Source organism: Malaclemys terrapin, chromosome 5, assembly GCF_027887155.1.
Source record: "Malaclemys terrapin pileata isolate rMalTer1 chromosome 5, rMalTer1.hap1, whole genome shotgun sequence".
Taxonomy (NCBI): Eukaryota; Metazoa; Chordata; order Testudines; family Emydidae; genus Malaclemys; species Malaclemys terrapin.
In genome coordinates, this window is record NC_071509.1 from 16,111,865 (window position 1) to 16,133,571 (window position 21,707).

Below are 21,707 nucleotides of genomic sequence, written 5' to 3' on the forward strand. Positions count from 1 at the left end.
CACCACCAAGAATTTCAGTGCTCGTTTTAATATACATGTACTTGGATCAGCTTCAAAAATTAAGTATGATTGAAACAAAATGTAGACCTTTTCTTTTTGGCTCTTCTTGAATCATGAATCTAGGACAGCCTAACAGTCATTTGCACCATCCACAAAGGACCATGTGTTATCCTTGATATTGGTAGTATTTTCTTACAAATACATCGTATGCTAGTGCATGACAAAGAACGTGAACCCGACACGAATATATAACTCAACACCACAAATTTACTTCCACTACCCTGACAACTGCTGATCCTTTTTGGGAACTTCACTGAAAGTCCCCACTGTAAATTCACCTGGAACGCTGCCATGCTTTCAAAGTAAAGTAACTTACAGAATCACTGCTGGTATTCTGATATGTAACCCAAAGTGTAATAAAGTACAATTACACTTTGAAAAGGAACTGTAAAAATAATAATTGTGGGATTCCAAGTTTATTGCCTCTCTTATCAGCTGGTCATGTAACGAGTAACAGATGTTTTTTCTAACCACCAGTCCAGCAAACCTAACCTGGGTCTGAGAGACAAATTGGATTCTTTTTGGCTCATGCCTCATCACCAGTAATAAAGATACTTGCAACTGGAACTTTGGACTAAAACTACTGATGATGAACAAGCCAATATATATAACTCAGAGGATCCCTCTAAAGCATGTCTCTCTCATCAACAGAATCTGGTCCAATAAAAGATATTATCCCATCCACCTTGTCCCTCTAATAGTTTTGCAACACTAATATGAAAGTAATAAAATTTATTTTTGTCAGTAGGACAGCAGATATGACTCTGAATAAACACAGAGAGCAGAATGGTTGAGTAAGAAAATGCCAATTTTTCAGTCACTTTCCAGACAAAGCCAATCTTAGAGTTCACAAAATACTTAACTGCTAACGCAATAGAAAACCACTTTTTAAAATAAGGATTCCTCCAAAAGAGGATCATTAAAAAAATACACATGGGGCCTGGTTCTGTTTTCATTTATGTCAGTGTAACTCCATGGATTGTAACTGAGTTATGCCTGTTTAACATTGGCATAAGTGATATACCAGACTCAGGCCCAAGATATAAAAGGAAAGGTAACAAAAATAACTTGAAGCACACTTCTACTCTACAGAACTTCAGACTGGGTGTAGCCAGTAGTGCCCTCAGAGTTTAAGTCTAACTTGTGACCTTGACCATGAACACACAGCTAATCCTTTGTTTGCCAAAATCCTCCCTAAACTTCAGGCTAGATTTCCTGTTGCACAACTTCTCAGCATAAATACCATATCACTGAACTACAGACAATAACTCAAACACTTAAGTGAATTTACAGTAATTTCATCTCAATGGCAGTGACAATTTAAAGTTTACATTTGAAAAACATGGTTTCACTATGAATCAGAGTCTTCTGAACAAGAAACCATTTCTTCCATCATTCGGGTGCTTTCTGTCTATTTCTTATCTAGAAATGTCGTGGTCTGCCATGTATCTGGTCTCTGCAGCAAGCCCTCAGAGAGTCAGGATAAAGAAATGAGTAGTCAAGAGCAATAGTTTCCGTGCTTGTATTAAAATAAAACATTCAACCTAATGCCAACAAAAAAGAATGTGGATAAATGGGATTCTTCAACCACAAATACTAAACTCCGATTTAAGAGCCAATTTTGCTTGGTTGGCTTTTCCAGGTATACGATATATCATAATACAGATAGAAGAACTTTCAAACCATCTATCTCCAGATCACAGCAGCTTCACAATGTATGATCAAAAAAAAAAAAAAAAAAAAAAAAAATCTCAGTTTATCCTAACTCCAAACTTTCAGGAACCCCTACCAACCTGACATTTCTTAATCTGAGCTTGATTTCCAGGGTCATGAATTCGATTTCTCAATGCTTTACAATCTTCAGTATTCTCAGGGAAAATAGCATCCTGTCACTTGATCCTCATTTCCATGTCTTTAATTTTTCTTGCAGTCTCCTGTAATCTTGAACCAAAGCTTTTAAACTTCTTATCCACTGCAACCTCTGTAGCCTGGATCGTGTTCAAATTTTTACTAAAAATTAAACACAAAAAATACATTAAAACAACATTAAGGGTCTGACTCATACTCACAAAAGCGAGGAAATTCAAAGTTGAAGCTTCTCACTGCATCCTTACTCTTCCCCCTTTCACTTCTAGTTTTCCATCACCCCTGCTGTGCGCTGCCATCATCCATTAACATTCCACTGAAATCAATGGAATGTTAAGACATACATGGAACATTCAGCAGCACAGCAGGTGCACTGTAAATGGACATACCTGGAATGTTCAGAGCAGTCATGTGACAAACTTTTTGCCTAGGTGTTGTAAGGTTCTGAGAACAGTTTGTGATCTCCTGTACTATATGGTGCTGGAAAAGCCAGACACAGTGGTGTGCATTAAAGATGGAGTGAGAAGACTTAACTCTGAATTTGCTGGTTTTGGTGGGTATAAGTCAGGCCCTTAATGTTATCTAATGTATTTAAGAAAAAAAATCTACTGCTAACAGCTCTAAATTCAACAGGCCTCAATCCAGCAATCACTGACACAAGTCTGTCTTGTCAATACATCAGATCATTGAGGCCAAAGTTTCAGCACCACTACAAGACAATTGTGTCAACAACTGTTCATGTTCTACTGAAATAAAAGAGAAATAATACCATAGTACAATACGCATACCCATGCACAGTCGCTACACGTGAAGAGTAACTATTACATATGGACACATAACAGTGTCTTTTACAACTGAATATTAGGATGATTATTTAAAAAAAAACAAAAAAAAACCCATTCAAATCTAGTGTGAAGCCAGTTTTCAATTGCAGAATCTGACACAGGGTCAACCTACTACACAAGCAATGTGAGTGATTGCTTGGTTCTTCACACAGACTTGGGGATTAATGACCTGATCACCCGCTCTGGCACTAAGTTTGGAGGGGAAGGCATCTCACGCCCAATTCCCCTCATTCCCCTGGTAGTTGTGCCCTACAAATCAGCCGTCCAGCCCTTACATGAATCCACAGCATTTATTTTTCTTATTCTCTGGTAACTTAACAAATGGATAAGCCACCCAAAATTTGTTAAACAAAAATCCGAACACACACACACACCATCATTCTTGAACGAAGACCTTGTACACCAATTTTCAGCAAGGGCTTTTGGGTGACATAAAATGAAAGGTAGACGTAAACGTTGATGCTAAAATGAAAAATTCTCTGGGTCCTGGACAGACCATCTGTATTTTAGTCACTGATCCTTTATTTTAAGCACTTTCTCAGCAACTATCATATAATAAAAAAAAATAAAAAAAAAAAAACCTAAGTAAAGTAGTCAGATTACACAAATAAAGGAAGATGTCTAATCAGGTTATCATTTGCAGCCATTCATTGGCATTTAAAAACAACATAGAAGAAATAGAAGAAAAACAGCTATTAAGATTAACAATATTATTTTTACATTTGTCTGCCATTGTTTAATGTAACTACAAGAATCATTAATTTTTGTCAAATAAAGCATCGACGTTAAAATGAAAGGGACACTGTCAGGTTTGTAGGCCCGAGATTTGACCTACCTTTCATTTTCTTATATCTGTTTGCAAAGTCCATGTAATTCTTTAAATGTGTTTTTCTTTTTTCAAAACAAATGCTTCAATTCTCTTTTTTCTGAAAAATATATCAATGCCAAAAAGTACAACACTCATGAGTAACCCTATAATAACAAACCAGAATGCAAGTGAAAAGGGGGACGGGGAAGGCACTGGGAAGGAGAGTTTTCATTCTCAAGCTTCCAGGGGGATATGATGAATAAGTATGTAAAACAATTATTTTATTATGAAAACTCCCTTGACAATGTCCTTTTAAAAGAACGTTTCCTATTCCACTTGTCTTTTAAAATGTCAAAGTGGTTTTAATTTTAAACAATAAAACACAAAACACTCACCCCCCCATCCCCCCCAATTAAATTAATAGTTAAAGACCACCACACTATCAAGACATGCTGGGCAGCCAGGTAACTCATGAGCTTGTATCTGTAACCTGTGCACCTAGTTCCCTATTCCCTTTTGTTTCATCTCACTTTTTTCCATCTAAAATGTAAATTCTTAAGGGTAGGGAATGTGTCTAATTTTTCTGTGAAATATCTAGAAGACTTGTGGGCATTATAATAACAAAACCCTTGGTAACTTTATTCCTTTCCTTAATTAATCTAAAAATGAACAAAAAAAAATACATCTTATAATATGACTACAGAGTTGTCATAAATTAGGTTTGCTAATAGGCCATTCGTTTTAAAATGAGTAGAAAAATCCGAAATTTTACAATTCTCATTTGTGGTCTCGCAAGACTAACTTGTAGGAAAATTAGAAATTTTGGGGCCACATCAGTATGTGTTTGTAGGACATGTTCTTACATGATCCTGTTGCATTCTGATAAACCAAATTCAGAGAACAGGTATATGGCAATGTACTTACAAATTACATACTGCCTGTAAACTGGTCAAAGAACTGGGTGTAAGAGAGAAAGAGGAAAAGTAGACTACCATGCACCATGTTGATATTCAGGGATATGTAAAGTGCATGTAATTTACATACCATGAAATCCTGGCCCAGTTGAAGTTAATGGCAAAAATCCCATTGATTTCAGAGGGGACAGGATGTGACCCTAAGGGGCTAGAAAGGAGGTTTATTGAGGAAAGTAGCAAATAGAAATACCTAAGAGGAGGCAGTAGTGAGCCCCACAAATTTCCACTAGCTGGCAGATGAACTCTTCATTTAATTTCAATGGAAGTTCAGAGATGTAACTAGTATATAGGGACATAAGGGCCAGATAAAAATTTTATTGAAATTGATGGAAAGAATTCCATTCACTTCAATGGGGTTTGGGTCCATCCCTAGAAATGCAGATGCAGCAAAGTTCTTAAGCACTTGCTTCACTTTAACCATGTGAGTAAGTCCCCCTGAAGTCAATGGGGCTATTCACCTGCTTAATAAAAAAAACACATGCTGAAGTGCTTTGATGGAGCAGTGCCTAGGGTCAGGAGTAACAGTGATCTATGGATACGAATGCACTCCGCTTTCTGTTTACCAAATTTGGGTAAAAATCAAGTACTTTTGTAAAAAACGTAACAGACCCAAAAGGTGTGGTTTCTGGATCAGTGCTCACCTGATGATGTGCAAAGCAGTCACACATACTTGTCCTACATCGTCTCGTTAATTGTTTTGCCTGATATACACCCCATTCCTTCTCATTGGCATGTATGTTACAAACATTTTACGTTACTTTACCACTTACACCCAATATATAGCCAATGCCACCAAAATGTATATCATTGCAATATTTGGCCCAGTGATTTTTATGGGATTGGGATTCACATATACCACAGCTGGATTTTGCCCTGTGTGAGGAAGTCCCACCAGCACTCAGTCAGGCAGTGTTAAACCAGGAAGATGCAAAGGATCTAATAACAGGACACTATGTGACTACATGACACATTTTTCCTGTTGGGCAAATCCAAACAAGACGACTCAGTGGTCCTTCTTAAATAGACAATATTTCCACACAGTTACCAGACAACAGTGGCTGTGTCACTATGGACACAAAAACTTCAGGCAAACTTGTCACAGGGTAGAACAAAAAATTAATTCCCTCAGCTGTTCAACATATTTTGCAACCTTTAAGCAGAAGTAATGGTTATGTAAATAGGAACAAAATAATGGCCTGACAAAATAGTCTATTCATTAAACATTTACTTCAAACAGCCACATGAAATCCGGCTGGCACTACCTTCACATCTGTCACAAAAATCACACATGTTAATGTCTCTGTGCTATGTACGCTATGATGATATTCCCAAAGTTAACTAGAGCTTTTCAAAACAAACCTTGAAACAATACGAATCACACCTTTGTAATGTCAAATTAATGAATGGCAATAACACAATTGTGACCGTAGAGAATGTTTTAATTGTATATCATTGTGAAATAACCCAACATGCTCAGAAACAATTACATGAAAGAGGCCGTATCAAAAATAATAATAAAAGCACGGTAAACCAGCTAACTATAGTGTATGCTAAGTGCCAACATTTTGGAGCTGCCATTTTGAAATGACAGGAACTTAAAAGCAGGCCTCAGAAAAGCAAAACTATTTCAAGGACAGAGCTTTTCATGGACATGCAGGTTTCAATACCAAATCACAGTAAAGACTTTGTTAGGTTTTATCATTGACGTGAAAAGAAAAGGAGGGAAGAGAAGGACATTAGAGATGTTTGACATTTGTTATTTTGATATGGTTGGATATTTGCAATAATGAGGTATTTGCAGAATAAGGTATTCAATTTGTGAAACTGAAGCTTTCTACATTTGTGGCCGTAGTCTCACTAACTATAGATTCATAGACTGCAAGGCCAGAAGGGACCATTGTGATCACCTAGTCTGAGCTTCTGCATAACGCAGGCAACGGAACTTCCCCTAGAACTAGCAACATATACACTCTACAACTGGAGCTTTTACTTCCATAAACCCCCAAAACTTTCCAATCACCCTGATGGAAAAGCTAGAGACCTATGAAAGCACTTTCTGTTCCAGAGTCACAACTAAATTTCCTATGTACATTCCATGGGTCCCACCTCCCTTCTCCCTTCATGCTTTGAATTAATAAACTATTAGGATCTAAACAAGTTGCTTGTTCATTTTAATAATTATTATTATTTGCTGTTTGTTAATTACTGAGTGTGCTCAATTCTGCACAAGTCCCAAATATCAAGACAGAAGAACCTGCCCTGGAGAATTTACAATCCAAAAGACAGAGGAGCGGACTTCAATGGAGCTATGGTAATTTAATTTACATCAGCTGAGGATTTGCTACTAAAAGGCAAGATGCATTGGAAGGCCCAGAGAAAGGGACTGCTTTTGATTATTTGACCTCCCTACATCAGCCTATTTGTCTTTTCATTTTGGGTCTGGTAGAAGAAGTGGGTCTTTGCGGAAGTCAGGTGGTGAAACTAGTTTTACAGACTAGTTGCAAACACTATTCCAAGATGAAGTCAGATGGTTTGCCTCCTTCACGCAGTTTTTAATTTTAGGGCCACACTGGAGCTGGACATGCACTGCTGTATATAGGATTGGAGAGGCAGAAGAGTGCCAGGAGCCCTTCACTTGCATCTCTATACGGGGCCATTGCAGTGCCTTCCTTAAGCATGGATAGAATAGTGCAACTACTAGCCATCTCAAAACCTGGAGTGCAGCAAGGGCAGGATCAGGTCTCTGACTGACCAGAAGAGGCTGGCTGGACATAGGTGGAAGGAGAAAATGCATATTGCTTCCCACCTACAGGTGGTGGAGCTGGTCTGGCAGAGTATAATCCAAGGGAGTTCTAGGAGGAATTCTGGCTAAAGTCTTCCAAATTTCTTACTTGCTATATGAGCTGCAGGGTGGCTCTGCAACACCCACTCCTGCAAGGGTTGTGGCTTAAGTCACAATCTTGTTTATAACTAGCAGGAAACAGGGCTGAAACATAGGCACCACAATGAAAAAATTAGCAGGCTTTAAATGGCTTTAAATTTGGTCTTTATTTTCTCTGTAGTCATGGTCACTTTCTAATTACTGATTAATTAAAGTGTCCCAAAATAAAGAATTCAACAAGAACACCATGCCACATGACCCAGCGACATCCCTGAGAAGCTCCAAATGTAAGCATTGTATCCCTTGTATGAATCTATTGCCACTTTCCTGTAAGTGGAATACCTCTGCAGTAGGCTCAGAAACTGCATATTTTTATATTATATTATATTATAAAAAAATAAAAAAGCCACCCTTTATTTTAAAATATGTTGTTTTATAGAGGACACGGTGGGAAGTGCACTTTCAGATGGTGGCACTAAGGGAAGTGGGCGTATCTTTCTTTTTTAAAGGTTAGGCAACTCCTACTGACATGAACAAGAAAAACAATCTGCTTCAACAATTGTACTAAGAGCAAAATGATTAACTCTCCTAGTCGTTCCAACTGCAATCTATATTATGCCAAGATATATCAAGGCATTTTACCAAAGGAGTATCGGGAGTCTCAGAAGCAGAACCTTTCATCTCTAGGAACGTGGTTCAAATCTGACCCAGGCTGGAGAAGCATGGCTGAGTTTCTCTATGAAGTGAGAAGAGCTGGTGGTCTCAGTCTAGCTCTTAGTGGCAACTGCCCATATCACAAAACAAACAAGTAGCACTGTCCTCTACCATGGTGGTTATCAACCAGGGGGCCAGGCTTCGGGGGGGTCTGCCAACCAGGGCCAGTGTTAGACTCACTGGGGCCCAAGGCAGAAAGCTAAAGTCCCACCATATGGGGCTGAAGCCCGGGGCCCTGAGCCCTTCCACGTGGGACTGATGTTGAGGCCTGAGCAACTTGGCTTCCTGGGGGCCTCCCGTGGTATAAAGCCCCAGGTAATTGCACTGCTTGCTACCCCCTAATGACAGGCCTGGTTTTTATCTGCAGAAAATTAGTTGTTGTGACACAGGTGGGCCTTGGGAGTTTTTTATAGCAGGTTGGGGGGGGGGGGGATTAGAAAGAAAAAGGTTGAGAACCCTCGCTCTACCACAACATCACAATTAGCACCCACTGCTGGCAATTGATGAAGACTGGGTGGTCATGTAAAGTGAATTTAGGATGCAACATACTCAGGTACCTTTGTCTTTTGATTTGTTGGTAAAACACCATATAAACTTGAGCAACTGTGCAAGTGAATAGAAAATAATAAACCTTTCCCTCCCTCTAAAGGCTATTCCCTCCAGAAAAGTAGTAAGGCATATTATGGGGGCAACACAAGGAAGTTTTCATTACCACTCTCTGTGCTGCAGGTATTTTGTGAATAGAAGATGTCAGTTTATAGAGCTGTCAACCCAGCAGCTCTCATGAGAACTAATTACCCAATATTTTAAAGACACCACCGAAGATGCATGACAACATTTCACAATCCCGTCTGTAATGATGATTATTCTCCTTTGTGCTTCTCTCTGTGTATATTAGGTATTGGACAGGGGTACTGTATCAGGCAGGGTAATCAAGGTGGGGCCAAACATCAAAGGCTGCTCCACCCCGCATCCCAAACACGAAAAGCAATTTCTACAACAGCACACCTGTACTTTGACCTAGAACGTTAAGAGGCACTCCTTGTTTTTCTTATCAAAAATGCTGAGAAAAAACAAAATATGGGGCTTTAGCAAACCAAATCAGTTTTACCATGTTGAGGGGTTTTTTTTAGATTAGCTGAATACACTGAAAAATAATACTGAACTCTTTTACATTTTGAACACTTAACTCTCGTCAATGTCTTTAAAATCTCACTTCTTAAGATTTTGTTTTTAGGAAAGCTTTTGTTGTGGTTCATCCCCCCTTCAGCTAAATTCACACAGCTATTTGTGGCAGCAATCCTCCCAGTGAAAAAATAATGACTCTTTTTGGGCATGGGGGAAGGGAAGAGAAACAAAAATCTCTCCCCAAAGATTTGCAACTAAAACTTTGAAAAATCCCCAGGCATTTTAAAAGATCACTGTCATTAGAAACCTCCACTCAATACAGTATTAAGGCTTCTGTAAATGAGGACAATAAACTCTCTCAAATTACACTGCATTATGCTCTTCTGCATGCCAAAGCAACTCCATCAACACGGATCCAGTACAAGGGGCTCTAATCTTTAAAGCTCCTTTAATTCCCCCCCCCCAAGACAGTGACCTCTTTGCTCTTCTCTGTTAATATTAGGAAAATAGTTGATGATGATTACAAACCAGAGGATAGCTCAGTCTTAAAAAAAAGAAAGAAAAATCTAAGAATCTGAAGGATAAAAGAATCAAAGACATCTTCCATCCAATATATTCCGTAGGCTAACTCATGCCAGCTGAGCCAAATCTTCAGTACACAGAATTTTTTAAAAGATGTTCATTCTGAAGGTAAGCAAACAGGATGTATAAAAATGACTAGTTCACTGAGACGGGGCCAGCAACAACAGTGTAACAGCCAAATAAAACAGGCAGTTTAGGCAACAGCTTGGTTTAGATTACCAAGTTACATTTAATCACAATATAATAAATCATACCATGATGTGAGATAAATGTTCTAGTGAGTTTTTCTTCACATGCAGTTTAGAGTTTCAGTTATGAAGGGGCTGGTCCCAGCACCACAGTTAAAGTTGTGTTGGAAAGTACAGTTAAAGTGGGGACGTATTCCCATGATTTGATGAAAGAAGCTAAATACTTCCTTCTCACACATACCACTTTCTAAAGGGTTCTAGATGTGATTTTTGTGAATGTTTTAAGTGTTTCCACTGAATGGGTTAAAAAAGTTGGAAGTATTCAAAAATTACCTATTTTTGAATTTTTTTTCCACTGGCTTTTTGATGTTTCTTGTAATTCTTGATGTTCTCACATGGTTAAAAATGGTTAAAACTTAGCAACTTCCCTAATGGGACTAGTCACATGTGTAAAATTACTTTGTCTGCAGGATAGGGGCCTTGCATTGTAAGCTTCTTAGGCCTCAGATCATGTATTTACTTATTTCTGTGAAGTGCCTAGGACATTTCTTGGTGTTTAAAAACCCAACAGTCGGGGAAAATCATATAAAATGCGTTACCGAGGGCTTGTCTACACAGTGGAATAATGCGCTCTCCTGGGGTGTGATTTCTAAAAACCATCAGCATGTTGCACATCCCTTGGTCTGTGCAGAACCTGCAGGTGCACACTAAAGGTTCCCTAGTGTGCTTTAACATAGCACTATTTCACACAGCACTGCATTGAAGTGGACCTGCAGGGTTTACATAGACCAATTAATGCACATTACCCCACCAGGTAGACAAGCCCTGATTCTACTCAAATCAATTACAACAGAAGATCCATTTCTGGACAATGTGAACAATAAGCCTTTTCTCTTTCATATCCTGAATTGCTTGATAAATTAAAATTACAGCTATAATATTGTATATTCTTGTTTTTGAGCCAGAAATTGGTTGTATTTTAATCCTGCTGGAACATGAAAACTATCTAATTTGATTCAGAAACAATGTTGAAAAACAAATCCAAGCTTACAATCCCTAACAAATGGAAGTTAAACTGTCAGTCACCAGTATCATTCTGACATCTTCCAGTCATTGTTTATCTTAAAAAAATAAACTTATTAAAGCCTCTGTGTCTACCAATCTGCAGGCAAACACTTAGGAAATCTGCCCACAGCATACATGTGCGTCATATAAATGTCATCTCCCCCTCTCTAATTGAAACTTCTGCCTCCTCAGTGACAGCATAAACCTTCTGCAGAATTAGAAAGGTTATGAAAAACAGAGGGCAAACAAAAACTGACCTTAATGACCTCCCTTCAAAATAAAGAACAGATTGGGTAGTAACTAGGTAGGATTCTAGATTGATGTTACTAATTTCTTCCCTGTAGTTGCAAAAAAGGCATTTTCCAAAGTAAGAAATTGTAATTGCTCTTCTGCTGTATGCCTACATGATACGCTTCTCTGAAGCCAAGAACAAAATGTGGGTAGCAGGAAAAACAACAATGAAGTACTTCAAAAGTTGCATACAAAAAAAAAAAAAATAATAAAAAAAAAATTGGCCATTGCTTTTCCAAAAAACAAACTGCTGGCACATGTACTCAAAAAAGTTTGGAATCTTTTGGTTATCTTCCAAAGGTGACCAAACCCCCACCAATTTAATGGAAATAAAATCAAATCAGACCATTTGATACATATTTTTTAGTATTCTAAAAGAGCCACAGCATCAAGGAAGATTTTGGACAGCAAATGCAGCAGCTTCCCTCCCCTTGAAATTTCAGGAAAAGGGGAAGGGGGAAGAAAAGGCCACTTGGTTGGCCAATACAAGTGAATAATTGTCAGAAAATTCCCCCAATTCAGAAAGTATTATTACCATCTTCCATAGCAAACAAGAAGATGGTGAGGATAACCCTGCTGGTGAGGTCCAGGAGGAAGAGCAGCAGACCTTCATCACTAATTTAATTTCCCATATCACTTTGGACGTTCAGCCTATGATTAACTGAGAGAACAACTGAAAAGTAACTGAATCAGCTCAGGTGTGGCAATTTACAAAGAAAGAGGGAAAAAGCTCTAAAGTAAGTTAGTACGGCAGCTTTCTAGCATTAGCTGCATGCAATGGTTTTACGCTTACTATTAAGTATTTGCCTTTCGTTTGAGACAACAAATATCCCCCCTCACCCCAGAGTAAACTCTGAGCCAGTTTTAACTCCTGTAGTGTTTTCCCCATGGACTTTGACCAGATAGATTAACCTTTAAATTCTTTATGTCCCAAACAACTTAGATATGGGTGAAGAGCTATTACCCATCGTTTAACCTGTAGTGTGAAAACTAAAGAATCTTGAAAATACCTATGGATTACCTTTCTTGGAGAAATTTTTACATCTGTGGAGTAACTCAGGGGAGAAGATGCTCATTTAACAAGGACTGTAGTAAAGGAACTGAGATGGAACACAGAATTTACAGTGGAAATCCCTGATAATGTGGTAGTATTGTCCAATTGCTAAATGCTTCTGGAAGCATATTTCACTTCCCTGTTCGTATATCTTTGAAGCACCAGTTAATCTTACCCAGGATTAGCATTTTTGGTTGTGATAACGAATATAATGTATTGTGAATACTGATCCTTTTTGGCCTCTCGCCACTGAGCTTGCTAGACTAGCAATCACTTTGGACTGGAAGGCTTCCACTAATACTCCATTCACTAAATGCACTTTCAAGTCCTGGAAGCTCATTATAATAAAAAATGATATCTTTTATACAAATTATAACAGGGGAACTCCTCATTAAACGTATGCAGCACTTGTGCCTACAGGACAACCAGGACAGGGCCCTATTCTGCTAGGTACTTTACAAACAGAGAAATGACAGTCCTGGCCCTAATACAATCTAAAATATATGGAATATCCAAAACCTACAGAAGCCAGTAGACTTCACAAATTTTCCCCCTTAATAGCATAATCTCTCTTCTGGTAAATATAAAAAGCAATATTAAAGTTATGTTTTTACACATCTGTTCTCTGGGCAGCCTCCAGAGTTCTGTTATAAGCAATGCTATATAATTTGAATCTTTTATCACATGCCTATATTTAACTTACTTAAATTAAAAAAGATTTAAAATGGAACTAAAGAATAAAAAGAGCAACTTTTGTGTCAAAAGTTACCTGGAGGAGAAGGTGGTTGGTGGCTTAGTACTATCAGTCTCGATCCTGTAGTTACTGCAGTCCATGGGGGAGTGTTCTTATGGATATCAATGAATGCAGGATCAGACCCTGTCTTTCAGATCTAGGTACTTCAGTTCAACTAAGTAACATGTAATATTATTTTGGTGATTTTATCCTAATCTTTGGTAGGCATCTGCATCATAAAACTACCACAGACTTGACATGACTGGCAGCTGCTGCTCAAAAGAAGTCCAAAAATATAAGGAGTATTTCTCATCAGAATTGAAGTGCATTGGGAGAATTTTGTGGGTAAAACTTGTACAGATCTTGCTTGAACTATGTATAGATAGTGTGTCATTCCCTCCCTTTCACAAGCATTATATCAACTGGAATATATTTAAATACATATTTTTAAATAAATAAAACATACAGCACAGACTACTGGATTTAGAATTTGATGACACATTCATGGAACCTACTTTTGTAAATATGTGGCCAAAGCCATGCAGAATACAGTGACATCCATGCAAGAGGTACACTACACAACGAGGACGACAAGATTCCTACAGCACTTCAAATTCGCTACTTCACATTTTACCCCCAAAGAAGTGGAAGCTTCGCCACTACAGCAAACTTAAATATAAAGGAAGCCCTAGAAAACACACTGTATTATTTGGTGAGTACTGGAGCTATATGTTGTTCTAAAAAGAACATAAAGAAAGACACAGCTCCTACCCCAGGGAGTTTACAATCCTGCACTAAGATAAGAAAAAAATCAGACAATGTGATAGAAATTAGAGATGGAAAAGTTTTAAGAGTTAGAGCTAAACAGAGGTTCAGGCCTAGTGCCATCCATGCAGGAACACCAGCAAGATACTTCCAGGGTGGAGGGAGGGAAGTAATTTACACCAACCAAGAAAGGGGGGCATCTTATCTGCCCCGTACCCAGTTAGCTCCACTGGCCAGTGCATTGTGAGGGGAAGGGTGGAGCCTGTCCCTGACTGCTTCTCACACTTTTCTGCCTGCCCACCTGTGACTTGCTCACAGGGAGGAAGGGGGAGGGGGAGGAGGAGGAGGAAGGGGGAGCAGTGGGATGCAGTCAGTCACACAGGAAGTTGCAAGACCTAACTTCTTTTCACAGTCACATTAATGCTAGTGAAAAATCTAGTTTGTAAAATGCTGTGAGCAAGAAAAAAAAGGGGGGGAGGGGGGAGGTTCTTCCGAGTTTCTTCTGTGACTTCTATCTTTTAGCTCTAGCAAAGCCAATTTCAAAGAACGTAATGGAAGGCTCAGAAAGGTCTCAGAAGAAAGATCTAGTATGAAATAAACTAGTATTTTTATTTGGATGCTACAGGGTCCTAAATAGCCCATATTCCTTTCAAGTTATTTAAAAAGAACATTAAAACATGTAAATTGGGGACTTTTTTCCTCTATTGTTTTTCTGCACCTTGATAAGTGTAATGATCTGAGGGGAGGGAGATATGGCTAGGCAGAAATGAACCCCATGGTTGTAGTATAATACCAAGGAACTAGTAAAAAAAAATGGATATAATAAAGAGTAATAATCATACAGTACTTTTATTGCAATCTGCCAAAATTTTAAATAGACATATCATATGTTAACTAACTGGGCTGAATAGCATGAAATTCAGTTTACACTAATCAGCAAAAGGGGAGGAGAGAATGAAATAAGTGGGACGTGCATTTTGTTTTATAGTACAATAATGCTCCTAAGTCAGACCACCTGATTGGTTATTACATGTGTAAATCTGAGTGGAATATCTATATTATCCAGCAAATGCATTCATTTTCTGATCATTCAGTGAGTGACCTTTATGAACCTGTTACTCAAATAATTCACTTGAACGTTGAAATGGAGTGGGCCAGTGTGAATTCTTATTCCAAGAAGCTTATGCAGTTCTTCAGCTAGTGTCTGTGACTCTCTCATACATTAGAATGAGGCTAAATTTCGCCATACAGAAAGTATGTTTAACTCCACTAAAGACAACAGAGTTGCACCAGGCTGAATTTGTACCTAGACGTTTATATGACCTACCTCTAAAACAATGCCAATTCAAACAAAATTAATGAATGGCTTTTTGTCCAGCTTAATCTTAACAATCTGTAGATATGAATAAACAAATATCACTGATGTCTGCAAAACGTGATACAAGTGACACCAAAAATGCCATTCCAGACAACTTAAAGTTAAGTGGAAGGAAGTAAACTGGGTACCACCCACTGTGGGAGGTAATGTAAATAGTCTGACTTGATTTCGGGAACTAGCGATCATCATTCCATTTGCAAGAGGAATGAACTATTCCCTATTTTCTCCAGTATCCTGATTGTCTGATGGTGAAATCTATTTGTTTTTCCTGAGAAGCAGTCGCTGAAGTATTCCACAGTCAAGTCAGAAAAGACATTGCTGTAGTAATCATCACAAAAAGCCTGTCACACGAGTTCGCTAATGGCCATAAATAAGGTATTTTTGGGAACAGCCTTTGATTTTGCCAAGAACCTAGAAGCCTATTTGGTACAAACAACCAATCATGATCATAGTAAAATACTACAGCCTCAATGAAGTGTCTCTGCATAGGACCCAGTAAGTCTTTGCTAGAGAAGAAAATGTAGCCTCAAAGTTTTTTTTTTTTTTAAACTAAATAAGTAAATATACTATGTACTAATTTTCAATGCAGTATCTCTGCATAACTAGAAAGCTCCATGTGCTTTCTGGGTTTAAACTAATTAAAGGGGGAAAAAACGACCCACACATCCTTCCAGTTAGTTATTCATATTAATTGTTTTGTACTGTACACTAATTAATACAGTAACCACTCTGAAGAGTATTAACCTCTAATATTTTAGTCTTTTAAAACAAATACGATAATTTTCAAGGACAGAGGGAAAGGTAATTTTATATAGCACTGCAGAGTATGCATACATTAACAATGGAGAAATGATGAAGAATATACAGGGCTTCTATTTTCACATTCAAAAAAACAAACAAGTAACAAGACAGTAAAAGGAAAACACCTATAAAATAGCACCAAACAAACGTTTTCCGTGCCAGTGGAGCACAGAAATGTATAGAAGTCAACAAAAAGTAACCTGGAAGTAACCTACTTTTTATTATATATATATAAATAAACAACACACTGCCAATCAAAATTGATTCATAACTATTTTACAATAACAGAAGAGGACTTGACTACAATGCAATTTAAGGCATGTGTGGTATATGACTAATGGCACTTTCCCACTAAAGTACTTTTAAAAGTTGCCTTTTCTAGTACAAAGGAAAATATCATATTGAACAACTAAACTAAAAAAGCATTGAAGATTAACATCGACTGGACTAATTCTTACTGAGAGTTTTTACTTGCTAGACATGTAAGAATAAAATTGTTATTCAGTGCTTACAAAAATACCACACCCTGCACGTGTTATTCATTGAGATTTTATTTTTCTACCTCACATACGTCCTTACTTTTCCCCCTTATTCATGTTGAAAAGTACCTTACTCTGCAATTAGTCAATAGGGTAACTCACAAAGTAAGCTGGTACTCTACTAAGTGTAGCAAAATTAGGCCTGCTATGAGTTGTCTAAAAATTATTAAATGACAAAACTGTAGCATTTCAAAGCCACAGCTTTTCTCTGTTACCCAAGGTAAGGAACAGAGAATGTTAAAAAATTATAATTAAGATGTGGAATTATAAAATTATTTCATGTAGATGGATTAATAGGTTTTCAGTTTGCATATTGGTGAAAAGGCACTACTACTTGGTGTGTTACAAGGAAAAAATTATTTAAAAGTTCATTCATAATTCAGAAGCACAGTACAGTGTATATAAAATAACTTTAGTTATTTTAAACAATCTTAAATGGAAATGGATGCCAAAGATCTAAGAGAAGCAAATTTCATGGTAACATTGACATTTATAAGCAATACAGCAAGATGATTCAAATGTTTGGTCTCTACAGCCCAGAGAAATAAATAAATAAAAGCCACCAAATAAAAGATCCATAAAACTTGCATTATAAATTAACACAAAGTAAAGACAGAATATTAAATTTGTTTCCTATTGCCCTCTTAATTTCTTTTATCAAGTAAACAGCATAATAACTCTTTCCCCCCCTTTCTATTTAGTTCTTGAGAACATATTAAAAGATATTACATCGAAAACTGGAGGAAAATTACAGTCGTAGAAGTGGCAGCTGGGATTTCCCAACATTCACCACTAATGCATTTTGCATGTATTTGTATTTTATTTTTATGTCTGCATTTTGCATGAATATTAAATGTCAAAAAATTCCAAATGCCGGCACTAATTCAAAGCAGGTTACTATAAACACACTCAAATGAACATACAGACAGTTAGTGTGTGTGCACACGCGCATACACATTAAAATGCGCGCACACACACACACACACCTATTGCAGATGAGAATTCAAAGTTTATATAAAAAGTATTCTTAGATCCATTTACTACTTTAATCCATGCACATCAATGGATAGAAGGCACTAATTACAGTCCTACCCCAAAATGCATATTTAATGAAAGATCGGGAGGGGGGGGGGGGGGAGAGGGGGAGATTACAAAATTATAAATTACCAGGGGCAAAAAGTCATTTGTAGACTTGTGTTAGCCAATGATATTTCCTTGTTTTCCCCTCATCAGCAACACCTCTAAAAATATTTTCATGGAAAGAGTTCGACTTTTTGGCATAAATGGACAATGTGCCAAAGACCTGATCCCAGATGACTGATGCATACTGTAGGTTCACAGCTTTGTGTGTTTGAAATTCACTATAAGCCATTTTCTTTTCAATCTTCGACTGTAAGGACAGTCCATAACCAACTAATCAAACTCCTCTGAGGGGTTGGAGGTACCTGAAAAATGACACTTTAATTTGGGAGGTGGCATCACCCCTACAGCCTGACCCTGTCATTATGAAAACTAATCGTGTGAGGTGGTACACCGCACCCCCTATAAAATCAGCAATTTGCTATCTAGGGCCCTGATTTTGCAAAGACTTCCACACATACTCAATGGTATACATTCTGAGCAGTGCTACTGAAGTGAATGGTGCTACTCACATGGGTAAAGTTAAGCATGAGTACAAGTCTTTGCAGAATCAGGGTCTAAAATTGTATCCATTTGTGCAGTATTATTCCAAGAGTTCAATGTGAAATAGAAAAAGGAACAAATTTGTTTCTGATTTCCTATTAAACATATTAATATTTTAAAGCAAATCTACTACTTGAGATAGTACTGGAAAATCAGATCTATTATTTAGTACAGAACAGGAACAGCACAAGTGGCAACTAAGTACCGGGTAAGCCTCTACACGCTTCCTTGCCAATATGAAAGGACCACTTGTGCCAGGTGAGTGAGGTGTAAAGGTAGTTCAGCTTCTCAGCAATCTCTTTCCTGAGATTGAATCTACTATCGCAGGGATAGGCAACCTAGGGCACACGTGCCGAAGGTGGCACGGGAGCTGATTTTCAGTGGCACTCACACTGCCTGAAGCTTCTTAAACATTTTAAAAACCTTATTTACTTTACATACAATAGTTTAGTTATATATTATAGAGACTTAGAAAGAGACCTTCTAAAAACGTTAAAAGGTATTACTGGCACGCGAAACCTTAAATTAGAGTGAATAAATGAAGACTCAGCACACCACTTCTGAAAGGCTGCCAACTCCTGTACTATTGTAAAGACACCTATCTACTTGGTTTTTGACTGACAGCACTAACCAACTCATATCACATTGTACTTCAAGCAATCAGCAAACTATATTGTTTTCTCACTCGGTATCACTTTGGGCAGGATCTGAACCACTGACAGATATAAAAAGTTCCATAATATTTACATATAAATACCACATACTAAAGAAATAAGAAACAACGGCAACCGTGCAGTAACTGGGAAGGCAAACAGCACAATTATACGTTCAGCAATAGTTCTCAAAGAGCCTTTGATAGTAGAATCTATTTGTATAACTGAAAGAAAGAATGTTGGCCAGCATATGGACGATATCACATAGAAAAGGTATTGTGGAAGCTCTCACTTTCTACTGGCCAACCTCCAGATGAAGATATAAAGAACTTCAGTTGCAATGTTTTAGCCAAATGACAAATATTCTCCAATTATTTGCACTACAATTTCAGCATTAGGTATACACTGAAGATTTTATTTGGGACTTGAACCATTTGTTTATGGCACAGAGGTAACGGGACAACCAAGTGTGCTGTATTAAAATAAATTAAATGGTCTCAAGCTATTATCGAAAAGACTTTATCCTACTTCACAAAACCATTATAGCCTCTGAAAAAACCAGCACTGGTTTAGCAGTGATGCTTCTGCCATTGATAGCAGCATGTACTGGACAATCTGGAGTAGTAAACAACATTCAAAAGAGTCGTCTTCTTGATTTCAGCTACCAGATACTGTGCCACGACACGGATCTGATAAAGGGTGGGACAAAAAAGCTCCTGTTGGAAGCCTGATGTTTTTCTCTGTGTTCTGTCATGCGATCAATGAGGGGGAATTGTGTCCTGTTACGGATCCGATTCCTAAATTGGCCTTCATGTGCCCCTCTGCAGGAAGCAAAGCACAGGAGGAAGCCAGACGCAGGAGCTGTGTGGAATGGAGAAGATCCTAAAACTAAATCCTCCTCCCCCTTTTAGACAGAAGCTATTTCTCGGGCCATTTTCCATCTGGTACTGATACAGTAGCTCTTTACTTAACAGTCATCTCAAAGTCTTGAATGCTCATACAATGTGCACACTCACACTACAAGAAATTATGTTCCCTCCTTCCCTTCCAGAGTTCAACTGTTAAGTAAAATTAGCATGTCTCCAGTCCAAATTTTTGCATCTCGGCAGGCTTAAGAGTACTCAGAACTAACAAAACAGGGTTGTAGTGCAGTCTAGTGACTTTACCATTAGTTTGTTGGTTCCTTGCAGATTTGTCTTGGCAGCTTAATTGATGAGGTTCTACTTCCTGGTTTGAACACAGAGATCTTACCACCAAAATTTAAAGAGACGGCACTATAATGGTAGAAAGTAGGTTTTCAGTTTGCCTTGCGTGTGTGTATATTATTTAGAACAAAATGCTCTGTCCATGCTAGGGCATAACTATTAGGTCAGACCACAGCCTCATTTTTTGCAAACTGTATTTATTTTATATTAATTTAGATTAAAAAAAGTCAGTCAGTCATACGCAGGCTCTGAGCACAAAAATCAGATACAAATTGCAATTAGTTCACCCCCTCTACTAAGCAGCAGTTCTAAATACAATCATCCTCAATTTGTTTGCCAGCACTACATTTTCCTCCATCTCTCATCAGTGGCAGGCCAAAAGAGCCATGAAGCACTCCACCTCATTATCCACCTTCAAATCCCTCCTCAAAACTCTCTTTGGCCATGATACCTACAAAAAACTTGACAGCAGTTAGGCTGCTGGTGTACTGTCACCAATATTGTCTCAATTTTCCTTGTACTCCTCCATCTGCCTGTATCCATCTGCTGTCTTTTGGCTCATCATAGATTGCAAGCTCATTTGGGCAGGGACTGTCTTTTTGTTCAGTGTTTGTACAGCTCCTAGCACAATGCTGTCTGGTCCATGCCTAGGGCTCCTTGGTGATATGGTAACACAAAATAAATAAATAATTCCTTGAAAGGCAGCAAATGTGACTATTTCAGAACAGGTGCAAGAGATATTCCAGAACCCCAGAGTTCACACAGAGAACGCCCTGCCAGCTTTGTACTGTATCCAGGGGAATCTAGCAACACCACCACTGATGTCAATTGTAGCAGCATATCACAGCACATTTCACAGGGATTCAAGGTAGGCTCATGTTTCACAGTTAGACTGGGCTGGTCATGTGTTGAGAGTGGACGACACCATGCCCAAGCAGTTGCTGTATGGTGAACTGAAAGTGAGCAACCATATCTGAGGCAGCCAAAAGAAGTGCTTCAGGGCCACACTGAAGCACAACTTGAAGCATGCAACATTGATGATGACAACTGGAAGTCATCAGGAACAGAGAGATCACGCTGGTGAGAAGCAGTCAACAATGGGGTTACAGTAACTCCCCACTTAACGTCCTCTCGCTTAACGTTGTTTTGATCTTACGTCCCTGCTCAATTACAGAACATGCACCATTTAAAGTTGTGCAATGCTTCGCTATAACATCATTTGGCTGCCTGCTTTGTCCACAGGTCCCCTATGCCCCCCCACAGTACCTCCTGCCCACCGGCAGACCCTGCGGATCAGCGCCTTCCCTCTCCTCCCTCCCGTGGCAATCAGCTGGCTTGCAGTGTTCAGGAGGGAGGTGGGAGGAGCAAGGACTTGGCACGCAGGCTCTCCCTTCCTCCCCCTCCCTACTGAATGCTGCAAACCAGCTGATTGCCATTGGCAGGAGTCAGGGGAGGGAGGCGGAGCCTGCGTGCCGAGTCCTTGCTCCTCCCCGC

At 38.5% G+C, this 21,707-nt stretch overlaps 1 protein-coding gene across 12 annotated transcripts in view; it reads right to left on the bottom strand.

Moving 5' to 3' along the window:
* Positions 1-21,707, bottom strand: part of CTBP1 (C-terminal binding protein 1) — a 417,525-nt gene that overhangs the window by 55,615 nt on the left and 340,203 nt on the right. For 3 of the 12 annotated variants that reach the window (XM_054029801.1, XM_054029803.1, XM_054029802.1), the window contains one exon: positions 3,607-3,697. The exons of 8 other annotated variants lie outside the window; for them this stretch is intronic. In XM_054029801.1, coding sequence (XP_053885776.1) covers positions 3,607-3,640 — 34 coding nt within the window. In that variant the 5' untranslated portion in view covers positions 3,641-3,697. Of the gene's footprint in view, positions 1-1,853; positions 2,071-3,606; positions 3,698-21,707 lie in introns of those variants that run through there. One more of the 12 variants, XM_054029804.1, reaches the window with a different exon arrangement.